The sequence below is a fragment of the Rhyacophila brunnea genome, unplaced genomic scaffold (genome assembly GCF_057557595.1).
Source record: "Rhyacophila brunnea isolate RB1 unplaced genomic scaffold, BYU_Rbru_1.0 scaffold_8, whole genome shotgun sequence".
NCBI classification, from domain to species: Eukaryota; Metazoa; Arthropoda; class Insecta; order Trichoptera; family Rhyacophilidae; genus Rhyacophila; species Rhyacophila brunnea.
The window spans coordinates 28,100,789-28,128,679 of NW_028233350.1; the positions used below are offsets into that span (position 1 = coordinate 28,100,789).

Here is a 27,891-nt window from a genome sequence, read left to right on the forward strand (position 1 = left end):
TGGTCGATGTTTTTATTTATTTGATCGCATTACAAAACTACGAATAATCATAAAAACATTTGAAACTAATTTCCGTTTTAAGCGGATATATATATATATATTATATGCCATATTCGATGAACATAATTATAGTCATCATAATATAAATCGTCATAATCATAATTATGAACAGTAAGTAATAAAATATAATATTTACAACTTTGACTAGGTACTTTCTGAAATTTTTTTTTTTCTCTGTGAAATATTGTATGTTACATGAAATTTCTTTTCTCATAATTTATAATTAATATTTCCTTACTTTACCTACAAAACGAGTATAAAACAACAAAATACTTAGGTTATAAATAGGGATATAATAGATACGTAATATTGTTATGTGGTAATAAATAAATCGACTATTTATGGGGATGCCACTAGTGTTGATATTATATTATGGTAAATTTAATTGAATAATAGTTTCTCTAAAGAATCTGTTTTTTTATAATATTAAACTAGTTTTTTTTTTTTTAGAATATCGTGGAGCTACTACTTCGCAATACTATATACACATACACCATATTACTCCAACGGCTGGTCGTTAAGATTCAATTGGTTAAAAAGTATGGTAAATTTAATTTAATTATAGTTTTTCGAAAGAATCTACATATTTTATATATTTAGTATTTTTTTAGATTAGAATATCGTAGTCCTACTACTTCGATTATACACATATGCCATATTACTCTAACGGCTGCCAGTCAAAGTTCAATTATTAGTTAAAAAATATATATATATTAATATGAAGATATCAACGTAGCAAATAGAAGATACGTGTGTTTTTTAATAGAATCCCTACACGCAAAAGTCACCGCACGCTATTGACGACGGTTTTATTTTTGTGAGAAAAAATACAATTTAGCTGTTCGACGCCAAATCCGTACAAAATGTGACTACCTATTTAAAAGAGCACATACTTATATAATTATTATATATGTATTATTTAAAATTCACTCTTTTAGATAAAAATATGTAATTTGTTGCAGAGGAAAATATAAGTAAGTTTTGGTACAAGATATCACGTAGTTTATAAAGAATATTTATAAATTATATAATTATAATGTTATGTATTATTTAAAATGCTGTGGTAGACAACAGTACATACTGCTAAAGATAAATTATAATATTATTATATACCAACCTTCGGAAGACATTTTTTGGTGACAGGTTTCATTTCCATGAAAATAAAATACGAGTAATAACATATTACGTTATGTCAACCCACATCGGTTACTTTAAGTAAGGAAATTATTTTAATCCAATGTTAATATTTCCTTAAAATACGGTTGGCTTAACATGTGGAATTTGCATTTAGGTTTTTGTGAGGGGTTAACAAAATATATTTTTTATCATTTGATATATACCGATAATAATATTCACCGATTTTTTATTAGAAAATTACGAGACGTTAACATAAATTAATGATCACAACAGCAAGCTGATTATATACTGATTATTATTCAAAGATTATAACAACAAATAGATAAAGACTGGTTACCCTATAAAAAATAAACATGTCTTACCTAACAGGAGGTCATTATACTAGTTGACAGATTTGAACAAATTGTGATTCATTCACGTTGAAGAATGTTTATCATCTCTGTTAGTTACAGTAAGTACCTAAACAAATCTTTTATTAAAAAAAAATCAGGAACAAAAAAATCCATCAAGTATTTTGTCGTAGGTATGCTATTAGTATTATTATGAATTTTAATAAACGAATACCAAATAAATACTGACCATTAAAGCATATTATTCTAATCTGAAATTAAAAATAATTAAATGAACATGGCAAGCATTCGAAGCAAACAAAATTAAATTATTGTAATTTTTTGAATATATTATTTTATAAATTACATAATATTCATTTTTGATTCAAAAGCCAAACCTTATATTAAGTTATACATAATATTAAAATATTAAAAACACTTTTTTTATAAAATGGGTTATCACTTGGTGTTCACCGCATATATATATTGTTTCTACGACACGTGTTTATCTCACGTGGTGATATTTTTCAAATACTTCGAGCAGGTACTTGTTTCATAGAAACAATATCAGACCTATAAATGTAATAAACCATTTTATAAATTATCATGAACCACAAGTAAACGCTGATTTTCTTGAAAGAAAAACTTTGATTATTGCTCATTGAACCAACCCCACAATTTCAGAATATTAGTTAATAAATAAATACTAAAATAAATTTTAAACCTGTAATGAATATAAATCTATTTCAAAGTGGTCATCGTCATAGATGAGGGCCCATGATGAATATTGCCCAAGTAAATTTGACAGTTTTTTATAATAATTATCATCTTGATACAAGATTTGATCCGACTGAGAATTGCGAATTCTCCATCTTTGTTAATCTATGATATGGGTTTGTTAAAGATTTTTTTGTTTGAAATTGATAGGTAGGTAGGTAGGTAAGTATCTATAAAGAAATCGCAAAAATATGTACTTACGTATAAATTTTAGTGTATGCACCCAATTTGATTTATTATAAAAACTATCTACAATAATCATACAACAAAATACTGCACATCTTAGGTATATACTAATCAAAGGTAGATACTGAAAAGACCCTTTAACGGAGCCTGTATAGGAAAATGGCACGTGGCGAGGAAGGTATAACCACGAATTATAACCGTTGTATGATAATTCTCTCGTCATTTCTTAAGTGAATGTGGGGAGACTCCGCTGGACCGGCATCTCTCACGAATAAAATATACCCAATCACCAAAGAGGATTCTCTCCAATAGAGAATAAGGTTAAATAAGGCAAGAGAAACTTAGACTGCGTGGTTTTACTGTGTAAAAAGAGACACAATATCCCTGAAGCTAAGGCGGTGAAGGGAGTTTGAGTCAGATCGAAGAGAATAAAGACATTTTCTGGAGGTGGCCAAAACCCACAGTGGGTTGTAGTTTCGATCATGATAATGGTGATAATAATATTATACAGTAATAACGACTATATAAAAACTATTTTTTTTTAAATTTTGAAGTATATGTAGGTATGTGTAATATATTTTTTTAATTATTAAGTTATCTACAAATTCTTCTCTTAAGCATATTCAAGTGTAAAAAGCTAACGTATTCTTCCTTTTATATCTGAAAGAACAAAGTGGAGAAGCTTTAAGCTCCAGAAACGAATAAGCGGATCATTACTTTTTACGTCGCGTAAGTGTCACATGCATGCCGAACAATGCACGACCTTAACAAGACTTTGTACAGGTATGAGGTGCACTTAATATATTTAATAAGAAATTTGCTCTCGGTTTTACTATTTTCAATGACGAACCGGTACGTTAAATGATTCAAATAATAAATTGAAAATGATAATGGATAGAAACAATATACATTATTATATTTTCACGAAAGTCTCTGAGAAGAGTGAAAATATTGACATTATGTGCCTCTCATAGCCATATCGTCGCTATAGGATTTTTTTCCCGAATAGACCAAATGTCAATTTTTCAGGAGACGAAAAACAAATTTCATTGTCGTATATTGAAATATCAGTAGATGTATCAATCATTCTTTCTACACTGTATGATTGCAACATTATCTAAGAATAGATTCCAAGAATAATATACTGGTATAAATTAGTAAATGCACAGAAAATGCGTTTTATTTACAAGTACTCGTTGTGGATATTCGGGAAATTTTTAGCGCTCTCTCAGAATAATGGATATTCGGGACAAAACAAGGACGTTCGGGACTTAAGACCGTAGCGTATTGCTGCACGGCCCACGGATCACTGAGTGGTTAAAAAGTACGCACCTCAAATGTTATATTTATTTACACGATAATTGGTAATGATTACTTTTACTATTTAAATACCTAATGATCGTAATAACCCAAGTTCGTAGGTAATAATAACATGCAGCATTCGCTTTTTTCGGTTTTTTTCGTAATAAGTAATAAAATAGTTTTTAATAATCTTTTTTTTTTATTCAACGAATAATTCACAAGATTTAAGAATGTACCATTCTAATTATTGAACATACATAATTTTGGAAATCACTTCTGAGAAAATATATTATAACCAATAGAAAAAATCTTTTTGAAAAAAGTAAGACACCCGGCAGGAATCGTCCCTGCATCTCCTGGGTTTACGACCAAGTCCACGAATTATCCACTATGCTACGAGGTGACATACTTATGAAGACAAACTTTAACTATTGGCCTGTTAATACCTGCTCATCAGTATTCTTTAAAATCAAGCGACTATCGGCGATCGGTTTTTGTTTATTAAATAAAATTAGGTATCTACTACTTCAATTACTAACCGACGTCACGGATTTCTCCAATATTTTATGATGGTACTTACTCGTACTTGCTAACAATTTTATATTAATACTTTTTCAAAAAAAAAAAACTATGTATATATATCTGTATATTATTATATCTATATATTTCTATAATTAACAATTAAACTTATTACAAACCACCAAATAAATATTATATATTTACTATTGGAATGACAACACAAAATAATAGCATCTATAAATTAATTACCATTGGCTGCTAATATTAGGTAGGTACCAATATCCTAAGTATATAATATTCACCAAATAAATAGTTACTAACATACATATTAAATTAAATTAACTATCAGCGCCTTCAAAAATAAATCATAGCATCGCCTTTATTTTCATAGAAATACCTAGATTAAAAGTAAAATAAAGACAAACAATGTTTGATTAATAATAATTTGAAATAATAATTATTTTTTACGTCATAGTAGTTGCCGGGCCATACTGTAGAATTCATATAACCGTTGGGATTTTGTGTCATTTATCAAAACAAAATGCAGTTATTTAGGTTAAAATACTCACTTCCATAACTTTACTACAAGTTCAGGGCAAACTGGTGATGTATCAGCTATAAATGATCTCTTCAAATTAGATGAATTCACTATTAAAACAATAGTAACTTTAAAAACAATATCAATAAGACGAAATTTGAAAGAGGATTCCAGACGGCCGAAAAATATGAAAGTGGGCGTGATTGTTTTAGAGCTAGACAGCGTGAATGTGGGAGCGAGATGCACGGCGTCAGCGCGGTTTGATTGGCTAAAAGTCATATTCGGGAAATAAAAACTCAGCCAGAGATTTATTTCGACCGAAATTAACTTGGATATTCAGGTACGAATAGTTGGACATTCGGGAGAACAACACGGAGTAATTGTAACTTAACATGGCATATTCGGGTTTTTCAAAAAAATATCTCTGTTCCTAGATAAAAATATATTTTTTTATAAATGATTTCGGTAGAGTTCGATAAAAGAAATTGAACTGCATTAAAATGTCGATTTCGACAAAAATGGATATTCGGGAAACAAATCCTATAGCGACGATATGACATATCGGGATAATCACATGTTTATTCTCCCAAAGTGTAGAACTAACCTGACATTGGTAATATCAATTAGGAGAGCAACAACATAATTAATAATAATTACAAGATAAAAAGAACTTTTTATATACAACGTTTTTAAATTTTCAGTTGAATTTTTATGCTCAATATGCTCAAACTTGTACTTGATATGAAGTAAATAAAAAACAAACAAACAGGCAAATATAGAATACTAAAATGACATTTTGACATTTCATTTTGATTTCCATAGTTAAGCAAGTATATATTAATTATTTAGTTGCTAGGACCACCGCCTTAGCAACCAATAATAGTCTTTTACTTTTTACGGATTTTTTTGAAATAACTTTCCATGCGACACAGAATTAACTAAAAATGAATTGAATTCTGCTTAAAGATGGCTAAAAGTATAAAAAGAATGCATTGGCATCGTGTTCTGATATATTCTAAAAGTTTCAAATGTCTAGCTAGTTGGGACAAACAACCACCGGACAAAAAATAGTATACTTTCACATACGAATTGGTACAATCTAAATCATGTAAATGTACCATTGATACTCTATTGATACCAGAGAAAGTTAAAATGATAGACGTTGACGAATATTTTAATATGTGTACTTAATTTGTTGTAATATTTTCAGCCTCGCCAATTTGGGGAAAACGGACTAGAGCCCCTTTAGCCTTATATCAAATATAAACCTGAGGGTAAGTTACGTTTTGTATGTCTGTCGAATCACTAATATCTTAACGCTGCCTACACGGCAAAGATATTATCTATACGGAAATTATAAGAATAAGAAATAATAAGTGGCAATTTTTCATTCCATGAACATTGTAGCCCAAAAATGCGTTTACCTTTAATATCAACGTCATATAAAATCTTGAATTAATAATACCACATAACATATTTTCACTTATATACTTTAGGTTATATTAATAATGGTATAAAAAATAAATTCACAAACAAACATGCTCTTTATCTAAAAGTAATTTGAATTAAATCCATGCCATTATTACGATTTCACTCCGCCAACTTCTAATAATACTAAGCACTACCAACTCAGTACAATGGTTGAATAATATTTATAATGAAATTTACGAAGCTTTACTGGTCTCAAAATAATTGTCGTAGAATTCTTATATTCTGTTTTTATCTTTTGATATTATATTACGATTATTACGTGAAAATAATATAATACAATTATGTGTATTATTTATAATACACAGTATCTCGAACATCGGGCTTAGTTAAAAATACTAAAAAAACTTTTTGAAATCTGCCAAGCCTTGAAATGCTAAACCACAAGCTTTACCATTGATTGTCAAAATGTAAAAGCTCTTAAGTTCTCCGGTTCATAATTATTGGGAATCAAAAGCTCTTGTGCTTCAACCAGCGTTGGAAAATGTTGTCTCCTGTCATTTTAGTATATATTATTGGATTTTTTTAAAACTCAGAAACATATTTTCTGAAACACACATAAATAATACCGTCTTAGCAGGAGGAAGGTATCAGATATTTTATAAGAATTTCAGTTAATTAAATTGTACGGCCTCGCGTTCCCAGATAAAAATGATTAACTACGTACTTGAAGTACCTACTTACGTTTAATAAAAAAAAACAGAATATTAATTTCGTGCATATTTTTTAGAGATATTAAATTTAATTTTCGACTCTTCTAATCATGAACAAAGCCTCTCCTCATTTTTTATCATAATAATATATAATATAGGTAGGTTTTGCGATTTGTTAATTATATTTTCATGTACCTATCTAATTTTAAGATTGATTTTAATTTATTAAATTTAATATTGAATAGGTTAGGTAAGGATAACTGATTTAATTCATTCTTTTTGACTAATTAGAATGACAGTTATAATGAATGAAAAAGGATTTTGGTACTTATATTATTTTGTTAAATCTTATTTATAATCTATTCGGACAATGCTTTGAGTTGGCCAATGGCGGCTCTCGTGGTACAGTGCGTAAGGCGCTTGCCTTCCATCAGAGAGGTCTGGGTTCAATTCCCAGTCAGAACACGATATTTATGTGTTTTTCTCAAAGCCTGGGTGTTTGTGATTGTTCAAATTACTAACAACCACCTTGTACGAAAAAGCAAGGACATGGTTATTAATAATTCTAAAAACAAAATAAAAATCTTTGAGTTATTCCATCTTTACCAGTCGTGTATATTATGTAGCCGCGATTTGTACACGGCCACCTTCCTTCCTTCCTTGTGCCGAAACGAAGCTGCACGGGACTACCATGCATCTCGGTGGTTAAAGAAAGAGTTTAGAAAATAAAAAGAGAATCATGACTTCCTCTGCCGTCATTTATCTTTAGTGACAAGAAGTTCTATTCGGACAGTCTGGAGTAAAAAATACATTATTTTCTAGATTCGACTCGGCGACTATGGCTAAGGACTTCTTGCAACGGCTATAGTGCAGACCAAAGCTTGATACTAAAGCGCCATATACGAGTAGGTATATGCGTGATCATTCATGTTAACATTAACTTGGCTTTATATTTATGTCAATCTGATTTTATGCACTATGTATAAAGAGATAATATTAGAAATTCGAAAAAAAAATATGGTAACTACTTGAATACAGTCAGTAACGCGTTAATGTCCAAGATACAATGTTGACAGTTCAAATATTAAAATATAAGAAAAGTCTGTTTTATTATAAATAATCCAAAATATATTTCGATCAATTTATTTATGATGTAAATTATAACGTATGTTACAAATAATTGATCAAATAATAATTTTTAGCAATATCAACTGAAGGAATCACGACAAGCGTTGTGACGACGTTTGGGACGATAATACGAGTGTATATGTGTACCTAAAGTTGTGTTTATATTGAGATGCACGACGCGTAATGTCACGCTGTCACGGCGACAAATTTAGTCTATGGTTTCGTCATTTTGCAGAATATTTGAACGATCACCATCCCTTTAAATTCTATGATGGAGAGTGCCAACTCAAATATTATTTTGAATTATTGTTTATTATTAAAATTACTTGCGATATTACATCCATAGATAATATTTTGAACAGAACCCAACATGCAGACTATAGATAATAGACAACATTATTCTAGAAAACGCGCGATTTTGACATGAGTTGAAAATGCGTAGACATGTATAAAATGATAAAAAAACATTCATTGAGTCATGCAGATATCGATGCAGTGTGGTACAACGTGAGGTCACCTCATTGTTGTTCTGCTGATTTGCGCAGATTTTTCTAACTGACAATGTTCGTTTAGTTTAAAGGTTCAAAATGTGCTACTGGATGGGAGCATCAGTCTGATAACATTTAAAAAACCAAGAAAAACGACGTTACACATTTTTTTCCTGTATAAGGCAGCTTATTGTAACGTCACGTGATAGTACGCGACGTGCAGCATAATATAATCACACCTTAATGATTATTTACGGTTCGCGATCTTGCAGGACGATCGACATGAGTGTCGTCGAGACAATTCATTTCAGGTATTATATTACATCAACATGTTCAATCGTAAGAGGGTCATAATTATTATGGACCTCCGTATGGTTGTATTAAAAGATTTCTGTTTTTACGAGAAACTGATGTTAGCCGCTTGCTCAACCTATTAGGTAACATTGAAAAATAACATGTGAATTTTGCCAGACCAGAGATTCTAACCCGGGACCCACGATTACACATTATCGCTAAGACCCACGTTATCGCTCGGGCATCGTGTATTTTAGGTACCTACATACATTTGTGAATAATTTTATATTATATTAAATTGTTTAATTATACCTACAAACATTTATAGGTATATAAGATATTATACTAGTGAAAATATATTCAATTATCAAACTGTAAAATAATTAAAATAATATAACATGCCCCTCTTATACAAAAATACCTTCAACCAATAAATGGCTTGTCAGGTGAGTTTCCTATTCATTCTTGGATTCCTAATCCTTTTCAATTGGACCGAAAAAATATTACAACGAATAAAGTTACGTGCCATGAATTTTAACGCCTGCTTTAAATTTAATTCTACGACTACGTCGGTATTTGGGTACCATTTGGAGTAAAATAAAAATTATAGAGATTGTTTAGTTATTAATATATATTTATTAACTTTTACTCAATACCTATGTCTAAACCGAAACAGTAGCCATCTACTGTCTCTTTATGTTATTCTGCGCAATAATGCACGACATCTACAACCGGGATATTATGTCTTTTTCGATATACTCACAGAACAACTTAACCTTGGTGATGCGCTTCTCGTTGATGTCACGATAAACGCTGATAAGGGTGTGAAAATGTGGAGGGTGAATGAAGCAAATCGAACACTTGTTTTCTTATTTCTGTTTTTTTATTTTATAAATTTTCGTATTTCAATAATCACAGTGATTTTCAAATTGTAGTTTGCAAAAAAAACTGCAATCGGTTTGCGACTAAGTAATACAATAAAGTAATACAGTCAGCGTTATAAATATTGTATATATTGCAAACCAAATACAAGTCAACTGCAAAGGTGTTGTATTTTTGGAAGACGTTAGTTTGCAGACTAACCCTATGGCCTACATATTCAATATTACTGACAGTTATTCTGATAATATTCATGAATATTGCATTTATGTTTTAACGACTATCCCATAAACAGTTATTATGTAGTTAATTAGTATCTAGGTTATTTATTTTATTGTGACAGTATTGCAGTCCGTCTGCAGTCAATAAAAAATGCTAGGAACTGCTAACATTGTGGTGAGTAACTACCAACCACCTAATAGTCCAACCAACCGCTCCGCACCACGCTTGGTCTATCAAGAGGCCCTACGTTTGGATGTAAAGCATCAGCAATTGTTTACGCCTGGGAATGCCTCAGATAGCCAAGTCTTGTATGTCACGCAAGCACGCTTAGACTGAGTTTACTGAGACTTAATTTAATATAAGTGCCCATGAGAGAGAGAGGATCACGGAGAATTAACAAAAATAAATGACTCTAATTAATTTACGTCTAATGTATTAAAACAAACAATACGAACATACTAAACTGTGTGAAGAGATAATCACGTCTGCAATAAGAAAGACCCCGTAATCTTTTTAAAGCTTTATAGTTGGCCTCTGTGGCAACCAGGTCGGACGGCCCAATGTGCACAATAGCTGGTTGGACCGACTTGAACATCTCTTCACTTTCGGAGAACACTCCCAGAGGACGTTGTTTGCATCCTGTAGTTCTCTGCCACATGGACATGTTGGTCAGGTGGCAAGTCAAAGCTCAAAGAGCTACCACAAGATGTCTGCTGCGACAGACATGATTACTACGTATACGGTTTTGACACATACCGACCGCAAAGAGACTGCGAACTGTAGCAATATATATTACGGGGCAAACATTAAACACCTATATACTGTAGGTATCTAATATGTTCGATGTTTATTTCTCAGTTAATGAGGGCCGCCCGTTTTATTCTGATATATGAGTAAACATTGATAAATCATTTATCAGTGGTATTTCTACCAAAGTTAATATACAAATCACGTAAACCCACATGTTGTACTAAATTCGTATAATTTTTATTTCAATGTTCGTGCGTGATTTTCAGAATATTTTTGCTTTAAACTTTAATCCATTCATCGGCTCGTTTCTAAATGTCAAATTTCATCGATTAGTCAGTGCGCATATTAATATTCCAAGACGTACAATCTGCGCGTCGACTTATCTCACTTCTTCTAGTTGAATTAACTTGAAAGTTATCTAGGCTTTACTCCATTATGTGACTCCTTGCTTTATATTCAAAGAACCAGTTCGAGGTGATGGGATGGAATGGACTTATTATACGTGATAATACGTATTTCTTTTTTATTACGTGCACAAGGAAAATATTGTTATCAAAGTAAGAGCACACTGCGTTTTTACATCTTATTTATTTTAGACACTTTCTTAAACGGTGCTTGTACAATATACAATGAATCCTTTTTAGTTTGGACAGCATACCTAAAATTTTCATTCACCATAATTATTTATTCAGAACGAAGTTCTTTTTTTGAATATTCGGAACTTATCATCCAACAGACCACAGCTTGATATATTATTTTACAACGTTTTTATTAGCTCGTATACTTTCTCGTTCTTGTTTGTCCATTACAAATCTTGCAATTGATTTTTAACCTACTTCCCGACTAGCTAAACATTTGAAACTTTTAGAATATATCAGAACACGATGCCAATGCATTCTTTTAATACTTTTAGCCATCTTTAAGCAGAATTGAATTCATTTTCAGTTGATTCTGTATTGTATGGAAAGTTATTTCAGAAAAATCCGTAAAAAGTAAAAAGCTATTATTGGTTGCTAAGGGGTTGTAAGGGGGGGGGGGTCCTAGCAACTAAATTATTAATATATACGTGCGTTACTATGGAAATCAAAATGAAATGTCAAAATAACATTTTGGTATTCTATATCTGTTTGTTTTTTATTTACTTCATATCAAGTACAAGTTTGAGCATATTGAGCATAATAATTCAACAGAAAATTTATAAACGTTGTATATAAAAAGTTCTTTTTATCTTTTAATTATTTTAAATTTCGTTTAAAATACTAAATTCAAATGATTAATTGAACAGTAATTATATTATTAAAAACAAAATGGTTGTCCTATTAACCTAATAAACCATTTTGAATGTTCAGCATTGTTAGATATTTACCTGCGCATCTATTCTATACACAAGACTGCTTTCGGCCGCTACGGCTGCTATCTAGGGTAGGTTTTTATCGAAGTATTAGCACTTATTGTAACAATTACAATAAGTTAGTTGTAATTGTTACAATAAGTGCGATGTTTTAACAGCACCTCTCTTGGCTGTGATACATTTTAGAGCGAGATAGACAGTTTTGACTTTATAGGCGGCTAACTTATTGTGACTGTTACAATAAGTGCTAATACTTCGATACAAATCTACCCGTAGCGGCCGAAAGCAGGCTTGTAGACTATAAATTAAACATAAAATACGAACATAATATATCATTCACTTTCCGGGAGAAGACTCTATCCATTAAGCCAGTGTTTCCCAACCAGTGTGTCGCAATTCTTTTTCGAAAACTATAATAGGTGCAAATTAATGCTTTATTGTTTTTATCAATTTTGGTGTGTCGCGAAATCATACTAATTAGTTGTAAAGTGTGTCGTTAACTCAAAATGCTTAAAAACACTGCATCTCACTACCGTTCTAACTGCCCATCTTGCGAATAATTCTTAATAACTCCAATATCTGAGGTATTTTAATGGTTTCACCAATAAAAGCAGGTTGAGAATTACTGACAAATTCTTCTTTTTCTGGTGCTACAAAACCCTTGTAGGTATTGTGCTTCTCTAGCCTCCATCTTATTTCTTTTTTCCATACAAAAAAAGACTCTTACGCTCACTCTTACGTCAAACTGAAACATGTTTCAGTGATTACAAAAGGCTGAATCTGGCAGAAGATTCAAATCTTTTGCAACGTTCATACTTTAAAATCTAAACAATATGTTCATTATTAATTGTTATAATACAATTTTAATGTTGCATACCATTTTAATTATCATTCAATAAAATAAACAGACTAATATATTATATTAATTGTATTATAAGTGTATTTAATATTTACTATTTACACTTTAGAGACTACTAGACACACTTAATATCAAACAAAATTGCTATCATTATGATAATTAAACTTGATTTTTTGTTACTTTTGTATTTTTCTGTATTTATAAATAGTAGGTAACCTAATAGTTTTTAATTTTCGTGTCTCAATGCGCCAACGTATAAAGTATTAATTTTTCTATACTTATCTATAAATTTAACCACACTAAACACGCTATATAATCCACATCACGACTCTCTCTAACGCATACCAAAGTAGGTAGGTATATGTAAATCCGAATAAAATAATATAACCTACATATTGTTTACGGTTTTTTATTGTAAATTTATAAAATCAACCAGACTTCCACGTCGGACGAATTCAATACTTACCAGGAAGTTATTCCTTTATCTGCATCCATTGTTATTAAAAAGTTCAAAGTCAAACACAGGTGTATACCTACTTGTACCCAGGTAAGTACAATCAGTTAGTGAAATTTATTAAAATGTTTAACTTCTCAGTAGAATTTAATACAGGGACCTAACTAATAGTTACAACTTACTATTATACACACTGGCGAAAAGTACGTGTTTGAAGTTGGTAGACAATGTGTAACCAAAAAAAGTGCTAAAATAGTCATAGATAATAATAATAGAAAGGCAACATAACTGTCAGTTATTATTATATATTATTATTGTTTTCAAAAAATCAGTTTTATTTTTCTGGTATGGCGTAAGCTTGTCAAAAATCACCTAGATCACGCATACGATTTTGAATATTACAGGCGACGTCAACGGTATGTTTGTTTAGATTTTGTATGCGTCGATAAGGCTGTAATAATTGTGAGCCAATACGTCATTTAAATAAAACATGAGTGAATATTATTATTTCACCCATTGAACCACTAATTACATGTTGTTGTTTAATGAATTTTTGTAACAATGAAAACATTATATTTTTGTTAAAAAAATCGTTAGATATCGAGTATGGTATGGTATTGGTAGGTACTGGTATTTTAAAATTATTTTTTAAATAATCATTTAGTAAGAAGTATTTGCCGTTACTACATGAGGACAGTGACATGTTAATACTAGATTAATTATCAACTTGTTGACTGCGGAGCATTTAATTACTTTTTAATTAACGCATTTAAATAACATGCTAATTGTATCGTTCCGTCCGCGTGGAAAGGATTAAACTTTGCAATGTACAAACAATATAGGTATGCATTAGCGTCTTCTTGCAAAATTTTGTTTTGATTTAACACACTTGGCTTTTTATCAAGTAGTTTGAATAACACAAAAATAGCCTATACTGCACCGATGTTCTCTTTTAGATATTGCTTAATAAAATCTCGTGAATCACATCTAATTTTATAAACCAACCGAAGAAAGATTGATGCTAAGTATGTTACGAATTAACGCATTACGTATCTTTGTAACAACCTATACCAGAATATATAATTCTTATTTATATTTATGTGCATTTTATGCAGGTCCGAATTTTTTTAGTCAATCGACCTAACAATAAAAACATTTATTTTTTAAAGATATTGTGTTATCGTTAATCATATTTTCGACTATTTAACGGTTTCGATGGCGATATTAATGTAATAAACACAACATGACAACGTATTAGGAATATTATTGTGTATGATTTTATTCAATAGTTTCAAACTTCCGTGATATTATTATTTGGGATCAAAATAAATACGTTCTTCAAGATTTGCAATATTGCAAAAAAATGATTTAGGACACGTCGGCCCACCGAGATTTTCTCTGGTTATGTAGAGACACGTCAATCCGTTCCTTATAATAAGTATACAACTATGCAACAAAATATTCTGGCTAGGGATTGCAATGTTGAATGAAAATACGAATACTGGTATTTCGGTATTTCATATTGAATACCGGTATTTATGAAATATTTAGAAAAAAAATATAAGTAAGTATCTACAAATAAATATAGATATAAAAATCTTTTTAAATATAAATATATACAATTACAAGATAAAAGTAACTTTTTATGTACAATGTTTTTAAATTTTCTGTTGAATTGCTCAATATGATCAAACTTGTACCTACTTGATATGAAGTAAATAAAAAACAAACAAACAAACAAATATAGAATACTAAAATGTCATTTTGATTTCCATAGTAAAGCACGTATATGTTAATAATTTAGTTGGTACGACCACCCCCTTAGCAACCAATAATAGTCTTTTACTTTTTACGGATTTTTCTGAAATATAGAAATATAGGTTGAGGTAAGATATGGTAAGGATGCTGATGTTTACAAATACTTAGTAATTGAACTATTGGCACTTTCTTCTTCAAATTATCTTTCAATAAATTTATATTATTATTTATATTGTGTGTGTGCCCCATTGGTAATTCCACCTAATGTTTTATTAATTTATTGCACTTTTTATACTTTATTAGGCAATAACTATTATAATTTCATTATGAAATATTCGCCACCAGAGCTGACGTTATTAATGATTATACAACGGTTTTTAACCAGGATTTCAGATAAATCTAGTTAAAAATACAACTGTCAACTTCTAAAACACGCAAGCGACTGGCGAAAATATTTGGATAAATTTAAAATTACGGATTTAATGCAAATGTATTTCGCAAATCTGCACATGTCATCGCTGGTCACCAAAAAAGTAGGCAACGGAAGTAAACCATACATCGCGTAAGTCGACAAAAAAACCACAATCCTGTTAAACGTTTTATGTTAATTAATACATTTTGTTTCCACTTTCAATACCGAATATATCGGTATTATCTGATTTTCAAAACCGGTATTTCGGTATCGAAAAATACTGGGATACCGGTTTTGAAATACCGGTATTGCAATCTCTAATTCTGGCATAAATCCCTATACACAACCTAAATGTTACATAAACGGAATATTGGATAAAATAAATCGTATATATATCTATACAATATATACACGATGTACCGAGGTAGTTACATGATTTTGACAGAATTCAATTTAGCGTCCAAAAAACATTTTTAGATTGGAAAGTTTGCCCGTGACCTTATACGTTTTTTTTGTTTCAATTTACGTTGCCATTTAGCCATACATTATTTTGTAATTCTGTGACATTCAAATTTCGAACGAAACAGTTCTGAATTTGAATAAATTATGCAGTTTTTTCTTGTAAAAGAATTGTATCTACACAAAACAAAATGCAATAGTAATGGCTCATAAAAACTGAAGGTTACAGCGTTTTTGCTACTATTTTATTTGTATGTGTAGGTACATAATATTACACATACAATAGTATATTTATTTTAATTTACTATCAGTCATTGAAACAACGTGAATGTATGACTTTAAACAATATACTTATTTTAATATATGAACGATGGTAGATAACGATGTGTAAAAACAACTAGGTACCTACTTGAATAGTACATACAGTGACATAATAATAAATTTTTATAAGGGAACTCAGATATAATATTTACACTACACATCAGATAATTGCATAACATATTATTATAATTAAATTATGTTGATATTACAGAAAAAAGATAACTCTTTTAATATAATATTATTACTAGCCTTGATATGTTATTGTTTATGATACCTACATATTTGTATGTTTATACTTGCAGTTTTGATAATAGTTATCAAGTAGGTATACCTAATATAATGTATACGAACGAATCCACAGATTTTGTACATATTATCCAGGTTTCATCTCTTGACACCTTCAAGGCTTTATAAAAAACAGTCGGTAAGTACTTAGATAGTTAATTACCTTATTTTTATGACGTTTCTATCAAGCACTTTCAGACTGTCACATGAATTATATTTTAACTAACATTACGATGCGTACTATTAAGTAATTTCATTTTAACCTCAATAATATACTGCTATATGAAGACGTCAGCAATCATATTATTAACACAAATTAATAAAACTTCCTATTATTTTGTTAACTGTCAATTCATGGTGGAACTGCATTGTATTGTTGTTTTTATTTAATAAAACGCAATTTTTTTTATAGTACTTATTCCACTTTAATTAATATATTAGGACCGGTTTCGTCCGCCTCAGTGGGACATTTTCAACTGAGAATGTCCCACTGAGGCGGACGAAACCGGTCCTAATATATTAATTAAAGTGGAATAAGTACTGTAAAAAAAAATGCGTTTTATTAAATAAAAACAACAATAAAACTTCCGTCTGACAAGAAGGAAATTTTAGATTTTTCCATTAATTTATAACGATGTAGTGGATCATAAAAATTGTTTATTTATTTTTTGTTTATTATACAATTTTGGAGTTATAATAATTATAACGACTTCAGGTATAAATCATTGAACCGTCTTGACGATGGGTTTATAGTTCGAAACAACTATTAACATCGATAACTCGAAAATTGTAGAACAAATACCATAATAATTTGGTTGTAACCTAAATGGAAATAAAACTTTGTGTAAATTCGCATTATTCACTTCAATGTCTTAAACTTACTGTCAATTATTGTTGGAAAGCCATTATCATGTAATAAAGCAAAAAAAAAATGGTACTAAATCAATCAATATAATGCCGGGTCCACACTGGCAACATGTCGCGCGACAACCTCGTTAAATTTTACGATAATTATCATAATTGCTTAAGAAATTTTACGATAATTATAATACTTATCGTAAAATTTAACGAGGTTGTTGCGCGACATGTTGCCAGTGTGGACCCGGCATTACACAACAATGATCGCGACCAGTTTTGTAATCGAGTGAAACTGGTGCTTGTCATTATTCAATTACGCGAATAAAGTAGGTACCTACATACCACGATTTTGTTTTATATTGTACATGCTTCATTCTTAATTATATTTACAAAATCTGAAAGTGTCTACTTTCAAATCGGAAGTCATAAAAAATAATATAGGTACAAATCTGATTTAATTAATTACCGATGTAAAATTTAATAAATATAAAAATATATATTTTTTAAATTTAAATAGGTACGTTACCATTCAATGAATTTTCCACAGCGTGCAATGTTTGTAGCACAATAAAACACTATTTATCTGAGTGTGAACATAAACAGTTGAGCAAGTTACTTCACACACATGCGAACTAAATGTAAACAAATCACTGATTTTATTTATTCAACTATGGAAAATCCATCGATTGAAAAATAGACAATCATCACAAACGCATGAACGGATACGCGCATCATAGACAATAATGAATAATATCGATAGCTTCGTTTGTCAACTACTTTTTAACCTTTTGAGTTGTCGTTCGAAATATAAATTACGCGCCTTTTTATTACGACTCACGTTTTGAATGTAAACAAAAGAACGTCAAAATACCGGTTCATCTGCTCTAACGCACAACCGTCCTTTCAGCGATCGGCCGGTATACTAAAACAGAAAAGGTTTTACTTCGGATGTAAACCTCACGCGGCAAAACTCTCGCTATTTCATCTTCACGTTGGATAAAATACCTCTTATCAAACAAACGTACGATTCGTTTAATCTAATTAAAACATGTTTGGTATTCCAAATATACAATATATTTTTTAATACGTAAAAAAATATTGAAAATTAATAATAATAAGTTATTCAAGACTGTCAACTCGTTATTTGATAATATTTTTACGACCTTCAAAAATACTTGTGCGTTTTGTATATATGAGGTATTTGTCTTCGAAAAAATATAAATCTATTGAGAAATAATTTTACCACGCTTTTAACAAACGGAACTGCGAGGAAGACTGCAGACATCTAGCGGCGAATGTATTAACTTTTTGGACGGAAAACCCGGATAGAGGAAATACATTTTCCAATCAATCTTATTTACGAAATTTTTCTAAATAAACCTGTGTCTGACAGTATCTGACTCATGTAATGTCACAATATGGATAAAAATTATATTTTTGACCAACTAAATGACTTACTGCCTATAACCTTCACGTAAAGTAGATAATATATATGTGTTCAGTACATTATAATATAATATGTATAACATATTATGTATTATTTATCTAGTATAATTATTAACCTAGTAATTTAGTATAAAAAAACTACTCTCTATGAAAGGTGAATAAGCTTTATCCGAAAAGATTTGTTACCTACCGGATATTTGCGATTATTATTCTTGGGATCATATTCATTGGGTTCAATATTATATTTCTGTGGTTTTTTTGGTGCTTTCCGGATGAATTATTATTCATTTTCCCACATAGAAGAATGACAGTATCGTTTTCCATTTTATCTAGTATAAGTAGTGAAAATGAAACTAAGTAAGTATAGTGTATTATCTAAGTATTTTACAAGTATGTTTGTGTTGATTTTTAAATATTACATATAATAAAAATATTGGAGAAATTCCACGACGTCGGTTAGTAATCAAAGTAATAGTAAATAGTTAAGAGAAGAAACAAAAATTAATTTCCGAAGTAGCTTGATTTGGAAGAGCACTAATGAGTAGGTATTAAAATTGACCAATAGTTAAAATTTGTTGCAATTAGTATGTCACCTCGTAGCATAGTGGTAATGCACGGATCAGGGCGTAAACCTGGGAGATACGGGATTCGATTCCCCGTCGGGTTGGCTTACTTTTTTTCAAAAAAGATTTTTTCTATTGGTTATAATATATTCTCTCAGAAAGTGTTTTTCAAAATTATATATGTTTTAAAGGTAAATTTGAATTAGGTAGGTACCAGTGGCGTCTGGTCTATAGATTTTCTAAATGCGAAGTATCTCCTGAAATAATCGATATATTCATATGTAAAATTATTATGTATTTTTTGTATCATTGCTATACACCAGTCCGCCAATACTAATGTTACGATATCCTAAGCATATAATAATATATTTAACATGCTAATAAATATTTATTTATTCAGCATTTCTACAAGCAAAAATCACCACACGCCACAGGTACGTACATACTATTATTATTATGCTGTATAATATGCACATTTTTATTTAAAATATTACATCAATATAATATACCGTAAGAGAATAAATTGATGCAGTCTTAAAAAATCGGTGCGTGTACTTATGTACGCGCGCTAGAAGGTATACTTCTTTGGCGTAACTAAACAAAAACAAAACAAATAAGTAGAAATACGATAAAATAAATACCGTATTGACCATTCACATATCTCAGTGTTCTGATATGCACGAAAAGAATACGTGGTGATATAAATTTTTCCTAAATTAAATCCAACGGCGGTAGATCATCAGGTATTTCTAGAAATTTGAAACCATTGTACATTGACATCAATGGTATATTATTTTTATTTAAAGCTTGAATGTATGTGGTGCATAGTTTAATATTTGCTTCAGATATATTAGGTATAATCTTGGTTAAAATTTATTCATGTCCAGAAGATGGAAGCTTTAAATCATCTTTGAACCACAACCCATCACATACGGAACACGCATGTCCAAATGAATTATAGGAGTTTTTTTTTTAATTCATCATGAGCACTTCTGAATCGATTATAACCGCTGTATGGCAAAGATGAGTTTTGGTCCATAGCATCTTGATGTATCTGTGACGTGTCAATTGGTTGTTGGTTTTTTTCTCTGAGCTCGAAACCGTTGATGATTGTCCGTTGATGTTAGTGGAGCAGTTTGCAATGTTGTATGACAATTATCAAGCGTAGAAGATCTGTGATTTAATGACTCATTTTCATTCCAAGCCATTTTATTTTTTTCTTTCGTAGTCTATAAAGTCGCATGCATTCTGCTGCTGTCATGGCTTTTTGAATTCGTATAGAAACTCCTGGTTGAGGTTGAGCTGCATTTTCATATTTTTTCGCAATCGATAGTGCCGACAATTTTCCGCGTCAGTCTTCGGCATCGCAAAAACTGGAATAAAGGAGGGCCACTTATTGGAGTGCCGCTGGTTTATTTCTATACATCATATAACAAAATAGTATCAAAAATAGCAACACCTGACAACAACACAAATGTTATCATTAACAGCGAACCAATCGAATGTGTGACCCATTATAAATATGTAAGTACATGGGTTAATGAGAAATGGGACCAGTCTCAGGAAATAAAAACTAGAATTGAGATCGCAAGGAGTCCCTTTCTCAAAATGAGACGCCTCCTTAGCAATCGACACCTTAACCTAGGTCTGAGACTGCGTATGGTACGTTGTTATGTTCTCTCAATTCTTTTCTATGGTATGGAAGTATGGACGCTATACCAAGAGATGTCACGGAGACTTGAAGCTTTCGAGATGTGGCTGTATAGACGCATCCTCAAAATTCCTTGGACTGACCGGGTGACAAATGTTGAAGTTCTCAATCGAATGGAGAAGAACCGATAAGTTCTTGGTAGTATCAAAACAACGAAACTACAGTACTTCGGCCACATTATGAGAGGACAAAAGTACAGTATTCCCCAACTTGACATTCAAGGAAAGATCAATGGTAAGCGTAGCAGAAGACGGCGCCGCATTTCGTGGCTAAGGAATCTCCGTGATTGGTACGAGTGCAGGTCCACTGAACTGTTCCGGATAGCAGACGACAAAGCTAAGATCGCCTTGTTGGTGGTCGACCTCCGCTAGGGGATGGCACAACAAGAAGAAGAAGCGTAGGCAACGGAACAATTCTACTATCAAACTTGCGTTTGTATATAGCTAACTGATTTGCAGCTAACTTCATACTGTCAATTACTTTTATAACGGCTCTCAATTTCACTCTCTACCAAACGCCTAAAAAGAAGTATAACTTCAATAATTAAAATGTCCATAAATCCCATTTGCTGCGGGCGTTTTAAAACCCTTTGGCTGCTACGATGTTGTGCAAAATCCGGTCGAGGATTGCTACCAATAATTGTCGATAAATTAAAGTATTGTATTATTTTTAGACACCTTACCACTCTAATTGATTCTGCGAAATCGGAATATTATGAAAACACGTTTCGTAATTAATTAATCGTTTTGAATAGATAATGAGGCGATTAGATATCCCGAGCTACATCTACTGTTAAAAGTAATTGACATATCTCTTTCACGCTCCATCATACGGGCGATCGAGAGAGCGAGCGAAATGCACAATCCGCGCACAGAGTTTTGATTTTTACCAGTTATTGGAAACAATCGGTTATCCCACATAAAGGATAATACAAAGTAGTGGAATTAGGAAACTACCCGGCTGAAAAGAAAAAAAATGCATGGTAGCCTCAAAGATCGCGTACAATATGCGTGATTTGTGAAAAAGGTCTTTATGGTGTTTGTTATTGGAACATTTAAAATATGTATTGCAAATGATTTTATTTAATTTTTTTTTTATAAATGAAACTGTTTTTATATAGCACAAAAATGCACTTTACTTTAAACACTGAGTTGAGTAAAAGACTTTCCCATTGGTTCAAATCCATAAAATAAAATAAAACATTGTCCTTCCACCAAGAATTTGACTCTAAACAAATTTTTATATTGTAAACTGAAATTTGTATTTAGAATTGTTTTTATTATAAAAAGGGTGATGCCATGAAAAATATATAAAATAGTTATAAGTTCTAAACCTACCCAGTCACAAAATATATATGAATCGGGTTATATTACAAAACAATATAACTAAATAGATAAAACAATGTTTCGCACCACTGGTGCAGTAGTATGTTCCCAAATTAACTTAACATTTCAGGCATCAAAAGCAAAACGACAATCGTTGTTAGCATTTCTGGCCATTATCAAAAACAACGATTTCGGCAGTTTTGGCGGTCGTGTGGCTCGCCCTACTAGAGATGGGAAAACTGGACAATTTTGAAGACTAAGTATACTTACTACTAGTATAAAAAAATACTTAGTATAGAAATTTATTCCAAAATACTTACTAGTATTTGGAATACTATATAGAGCGTTTGGCGTGCGTAAGCGACAAAAGTTTCATACTCAACTGAAACTAAAAGGCTCAGGAAACTCAGACTGTGTATCGGTTTCAATAGAATCGCTAAAAATACGCTGAGCCCCGCTTGTCGAATAGCCCCATTTATTATAAAATTTTAAACATATTTTAAATTTATGAGCTGTTTTTCTGTTAGGTTACAATATTCTTGTTAACTAAAATGAATGACAGTGATTTCTTTTAATTTTAAACATGTTTTGAGCGATCCCTAAGCCTATGCGTGATCTCACAACTGTGCTGCGATACAAAATTTATGACCCATTATTCATACATTCTAACGCAATAGACTTATAAATTAAAATATACCTATATGCAAGTGCTATCTCATTTGCGCGTATTTAATGTCAATAGTGTTGAAAGTCTACCAACTGGCGAGTGCACAGAACAGCGACTCGCGATGATATCATCACAAGTTTTTTGGAATAAGTTTATTGGTGTGGAGTACACAAACTGGTGATAGTATTTCCAACTCACCTCTACGCCCTACCCACAGGCCGGCACTGAGGAATTAGTACCGACTGTAATATACCTTCTGATTTATTCTGCTTTCCTATAATATCAATTTTATAAGCATTGTATAAAATTGTGATGCTAAAAATCGTATACTATGAAAATATTACGAAATAATATAAAAACAATACCTATGTGTTTTTTTTATCGAAAATTCATTTATTTAAGAAAATTTGTATAATAAAATTCATTTCACATGTATTGAAAGTTACCAAAGGAGTAAAAATAATACTGAGTGAGTATTTATGTTTTACTTTGGTTAACATACGGAAAATAATACAAGGAGATTTTTCTGGGAAAGGAGAGATTGTATATTATCACCGACAGATGTCATCACGATTTGAGGAATCAAGCGGGAGCTGAAAATAAAACACATTTATAAAAATATTAATTGATTAGTTTAATAATAAAATTAAAAAAAAACAATAGTGAGTATAAATTATTGATATACGCCTACGGGAATGACTCGAGATTCTACAATGTAATAAGTATTGCATACAATAATAATCTAGGTAGGTACTATGCAAATAATTAAAAGAAGAAATAAATTATTATCTTAAGAGAAATTACACTGTATTAATTTATTTATTTATTATTGAATAATATTTATACTATTATTCCTCAATTGATTTTAAAACTATAATAATTTTAGTATGTTAATTAAATAATATTAACATTTTGTAACCACTAAAATATCAATTGACTAAGTTAAAATAATATGTACTAAATGGAACATAGGAAGTATAAACACAATTTTAAAAATCGGTTGCATTCTAACATTACAATTATATTATTAATAAATATAGAAACGCATGTTTGTATACTTTATAATAAGCAAATTTAATGTTATATCTTAACACTAAGTTGTACTATATATTAATATTATTGTGTAATACTACTTCACCAGTATGCTAACACACGGCAAACTCCATTATGACGTGGTTATACGTTGTGATAATCTCATGAAAAATATATTTGATGATTGCGCAAACATGTTGCGTTAAGATGGCAAAGGTATGATGGTACCAACCTTCCACTGGTGGTGCAGGAGCAGGAGCAGCTTCTGGTGCAGGTGCGGGGGCTGGAGCGGGTGCTGGGGCGGCTGCAAAGGTTTTAAAAAATAAATATTTTTGTTTATATTAATATATTATTTTTTTTCTTTTTTGTCAGAGTCTAAAATCTACAAAATATTATAAACATTCGCACGTTCTGCAAAACAACAAATTTTATATTGTTACCCGGCTTAGTAAAACTTAACAATAATTTTATAGTTTGTAGTGGCGAAGTTGTCATCACGTCGAGTGATAATATACACAAGACGTTATATTAAATGTATCGAATAAAACAAAAAGCTTTGACGTATTGTCTGTACTAATAGTACGTATCTGATGTCACTACATACAAAAGTTACATTAATTTTACAAAACAGGTTATTTATTATAATCTGTTATTTTATTTTGAACTGCGCCGTTTACTTAAAAGTTACAGTATTTACAAAATTGTGAAAAAAAATGTTAGTATTTATTTATATTCGTAATTACTATACATTATAAACGTACGTTTTATACCAGCGATAGAAAACCTTTTACTGCATATAAATTTTACTATATAGTAGAAGAATTTTTCGTTTTATTCGAGGAATATGATGTTTATTTTTTTTCTATCTGGGATTCAAAGTAATCCTACCGATTCGTGTAACTGTCATGTACCTATTTACTAAGTTAGTTAATATTATAATAAAATTTATTAAAGAAAACAATTTATGTTTATCCAAAAATTATTCATAGCGCATTTGCTAACTTTGTCATTAAACCAAACGGGTTCGCAAAACTTTGAATGTAATGAGATAGGTATGTCTTTCATAATTTGTAAAAACCTTCAAACCTTAAAATCAACGTGCTAATCACGAGTTGGTCACCGCTATTTAAACTATTTAATATGCCAAGAGCACTAGATATTAGAATATATGAACTAAATAGTTACATATATTAAAAAAATATTTTATACCGACATATACTTTTAATTATACTATATTTAATACATTATTTTCATTTAAAAATTATGAAAATGTGGCGTAGTAAAATGGAAACTAGTAATTATTAATTAATTCACCTTCCGCAGGTGCAGCGGGTGGGGCTTCTGCTGCGGGCGCGGGGGCGGGTGCTGGGGGTGCTCCTGAAATAATAAAACACCGAATCCTATATACACATACTTAATAAATTCAACTCGCTTTCTTAATTAAACATATTCTATACACAATGTGTATAGATATTTTTCACAATCTCTTACCATATTGCAACAATTATTAACTTAATTAAGTATTTAATTCTTTAACCACTCGGTGTCAACTATTACTTATAATAAATTAATTATAGGTACATAAAAACCCTTATTCTTCAATTCGAATGACAGTTTCTATTATTTTTTTTTCTTGTTTCCTGTTATCGAACCTTACTGATCATATGGTACATTATTTATAGTCCAAAATGATTGACAAATTCTACAAAAAAATATCTCATGGTTTCGATTTCATAACGCCGTATTTCAGAACGGAAGTGGTAGTATTTAGAGTATAATGAAATTCAGTTACCTTCCGCCAGTGGTGCCGCAGGCGCACCTTCAACGGGTGGTGCGGCACCTGGTGGAGCAGCGCCATCAGCCGGAGGGGCAGCGGGGGCGGCTGTCGGAGCGGCTCCATCGGCGGGAGGAGCAGCCGGTGCGGCTCCATCGGCAGCGGGGGCGGGTGGTGCCGCCCCGTCTGCAGGGGGTGGTGGAGCCGCACCGTCTGCGGGAGGTGCGGGAGCGGCACCGTCCGCAGGTGGAGCGGCGCCATCCGCGGGCGGGGGTGCCGCACCATCAGCCGGAGGGGCGGCGCCATCTGCGGGTGGAGCTGCACCGTCTGCGGGTGGAGCTGCACCTTCTGCGGGTGGAGCGGCACCTTCCGCTCCAGCCTCTCCTTCCTGTTTATTCATTTTTACTTCATTAAATATCCTCAATATTTTCAATAGTATTTTTTCGATTATTCTTTCATTTGCCTTACTATTTTTAGGCAAACTTTATTATTCAGATAATACAAACACAGCAGAGTAAATTCATAACTAAGGAGTATGAAATTATATTTATTTTATACTGTATAATTATTTGCACAACACAAGGTCTTATGCAAATAATGCTCTCCTGTACCTTATAAGGCTTCAAACGTTTCTACTTGAATATTACATAATACAATTTTACTCAGTAGCTGGATCGCACAATATCGCTAGCATGTCCCAACTCCTTTTTTTTGTTTGATCTTGAAAAATATTTTAATATCCTTATCTACAAAAGATATTAGTTCATAAAAACCTTTGTATGTACCCACATACACTTACAGATATTTTCTCGCTCAGCGAAGCGTATTTTCAGTAAAATCTCGAACATATTTTTTTTCATGATGCCATAATAACTGCCACTGATATGGAACCAGCAAAAACATAGCTCTTACCGACGTCACTCGGTTACCTATTCAAAGGTCCGTTTCCAAAAGATTCTCTTTGTGAAACATTCACCATGGACATTTTCAGAATTGTTATAAAATTCTCATTTATTTTGATATTTTTACGTACTCTCCTAAAGCTTGACAAATGAAAGAATATTCAAAAAAATATATATAGCATTTAAAACAAAGCTAAAAAGCACCTAAGTAGTAATATTAATAAGATTAAATCATTGTACGCGAAGCAACCAAATATTTCAAATTAATATTTTAATTTCTCAAACTAATTAATAAATGTTATTTTTATTTCAATTTTAAATATAAAATAAAGAAGGATCTAACAAAGAAAGAGAAGCAGATTATAATATTATAGAAAAGGTATTAAAATGATTTCATCAATTTATTTAGATTGTTATACATGAGCAGTGGTAGCAAATACTATGAAAAGTTTATCAATAAAACTGTCTTGATAATATAATGTAAAGGACGAAAAGCATGAAAAAGATACGTTACATGACATATATGTGATTGTTATAAAATATATAAATTATACTTATAAAAATGCAAACAAAAATACGTGCTTTTACTAAAATAAGAACATGCTCTTACCATGAATATGTATTGAATGTTGACGTTCGCCAAAATGTCCAATGATGCTCAGCACTATATATATGATACCTACCTATCTACATAATTATTGACAATTATAAAAGACAATTTTAAAAATAATGTAGAACACTATTTCAAATTATATCTTGTAGCGTATGTACTTAAACGTAGAAACGAAATACAGATTAATAATGTTGACCATCTTCTGTTATCAACGGTTGATAATAAAAAAAAAATTGGCATTCTTCTCATGCACACAAAAATTCAATATTTCAATTTCTTTCACCGTTCGGTACTTTTTAGTGCTATTGAATACAATTACTTAATTAATTACTCAATTAAATAATCAAGTTT

The 27,891-nt window shown here is 31.1% G+C and overlaps 2 protein-coding genes across 2 annotated transcripts in view; both read right to left on the reverse strand.

Moving 5' to 3' along the window:
- Positions 1–18,431, reverse strand: part of LOC147064094 (CD151 antigen-like) — a 480,478-nt gene extending 462,047 nt beyond the window's left edge. Inside the window, exon 1 of the mRNA XM_085958707.1 lies at positions 18,034–18,431. The gene's annotated coding sequence lies outside the window, so the exon portion shown is untranslated. The remainder of the gene's footprint in view (positions 1–18,033) is intronic.
- Positions 18,432–23,599: 5,168 nt separating this feature from the next.
- On the reverse strand, positions 23,600–26,996 carry LOC147064097 (uncharacterized). The gene is made up of 4 exons (XM_085959234.1): positions 26,044–26,996; positions 25,566–25,628; positions 24,484–24,546; positions 23,600–23,812 (listed from the first exon to the last, which is right to left on the reverse strand). Exons 1-4 carry the CDS (start codon positions 26,423–26,425, stop codon positions 23,802–23,804), a joined length of 519 nt encoding a protein of 172 aa, XP_085815360.1. The 5' UTR covers positions 26,426–26,996; the 3' UTR covers positions 23,600–23,801.
- Positions 26,997–27,891: the final 895 nt, after the last annotated feature.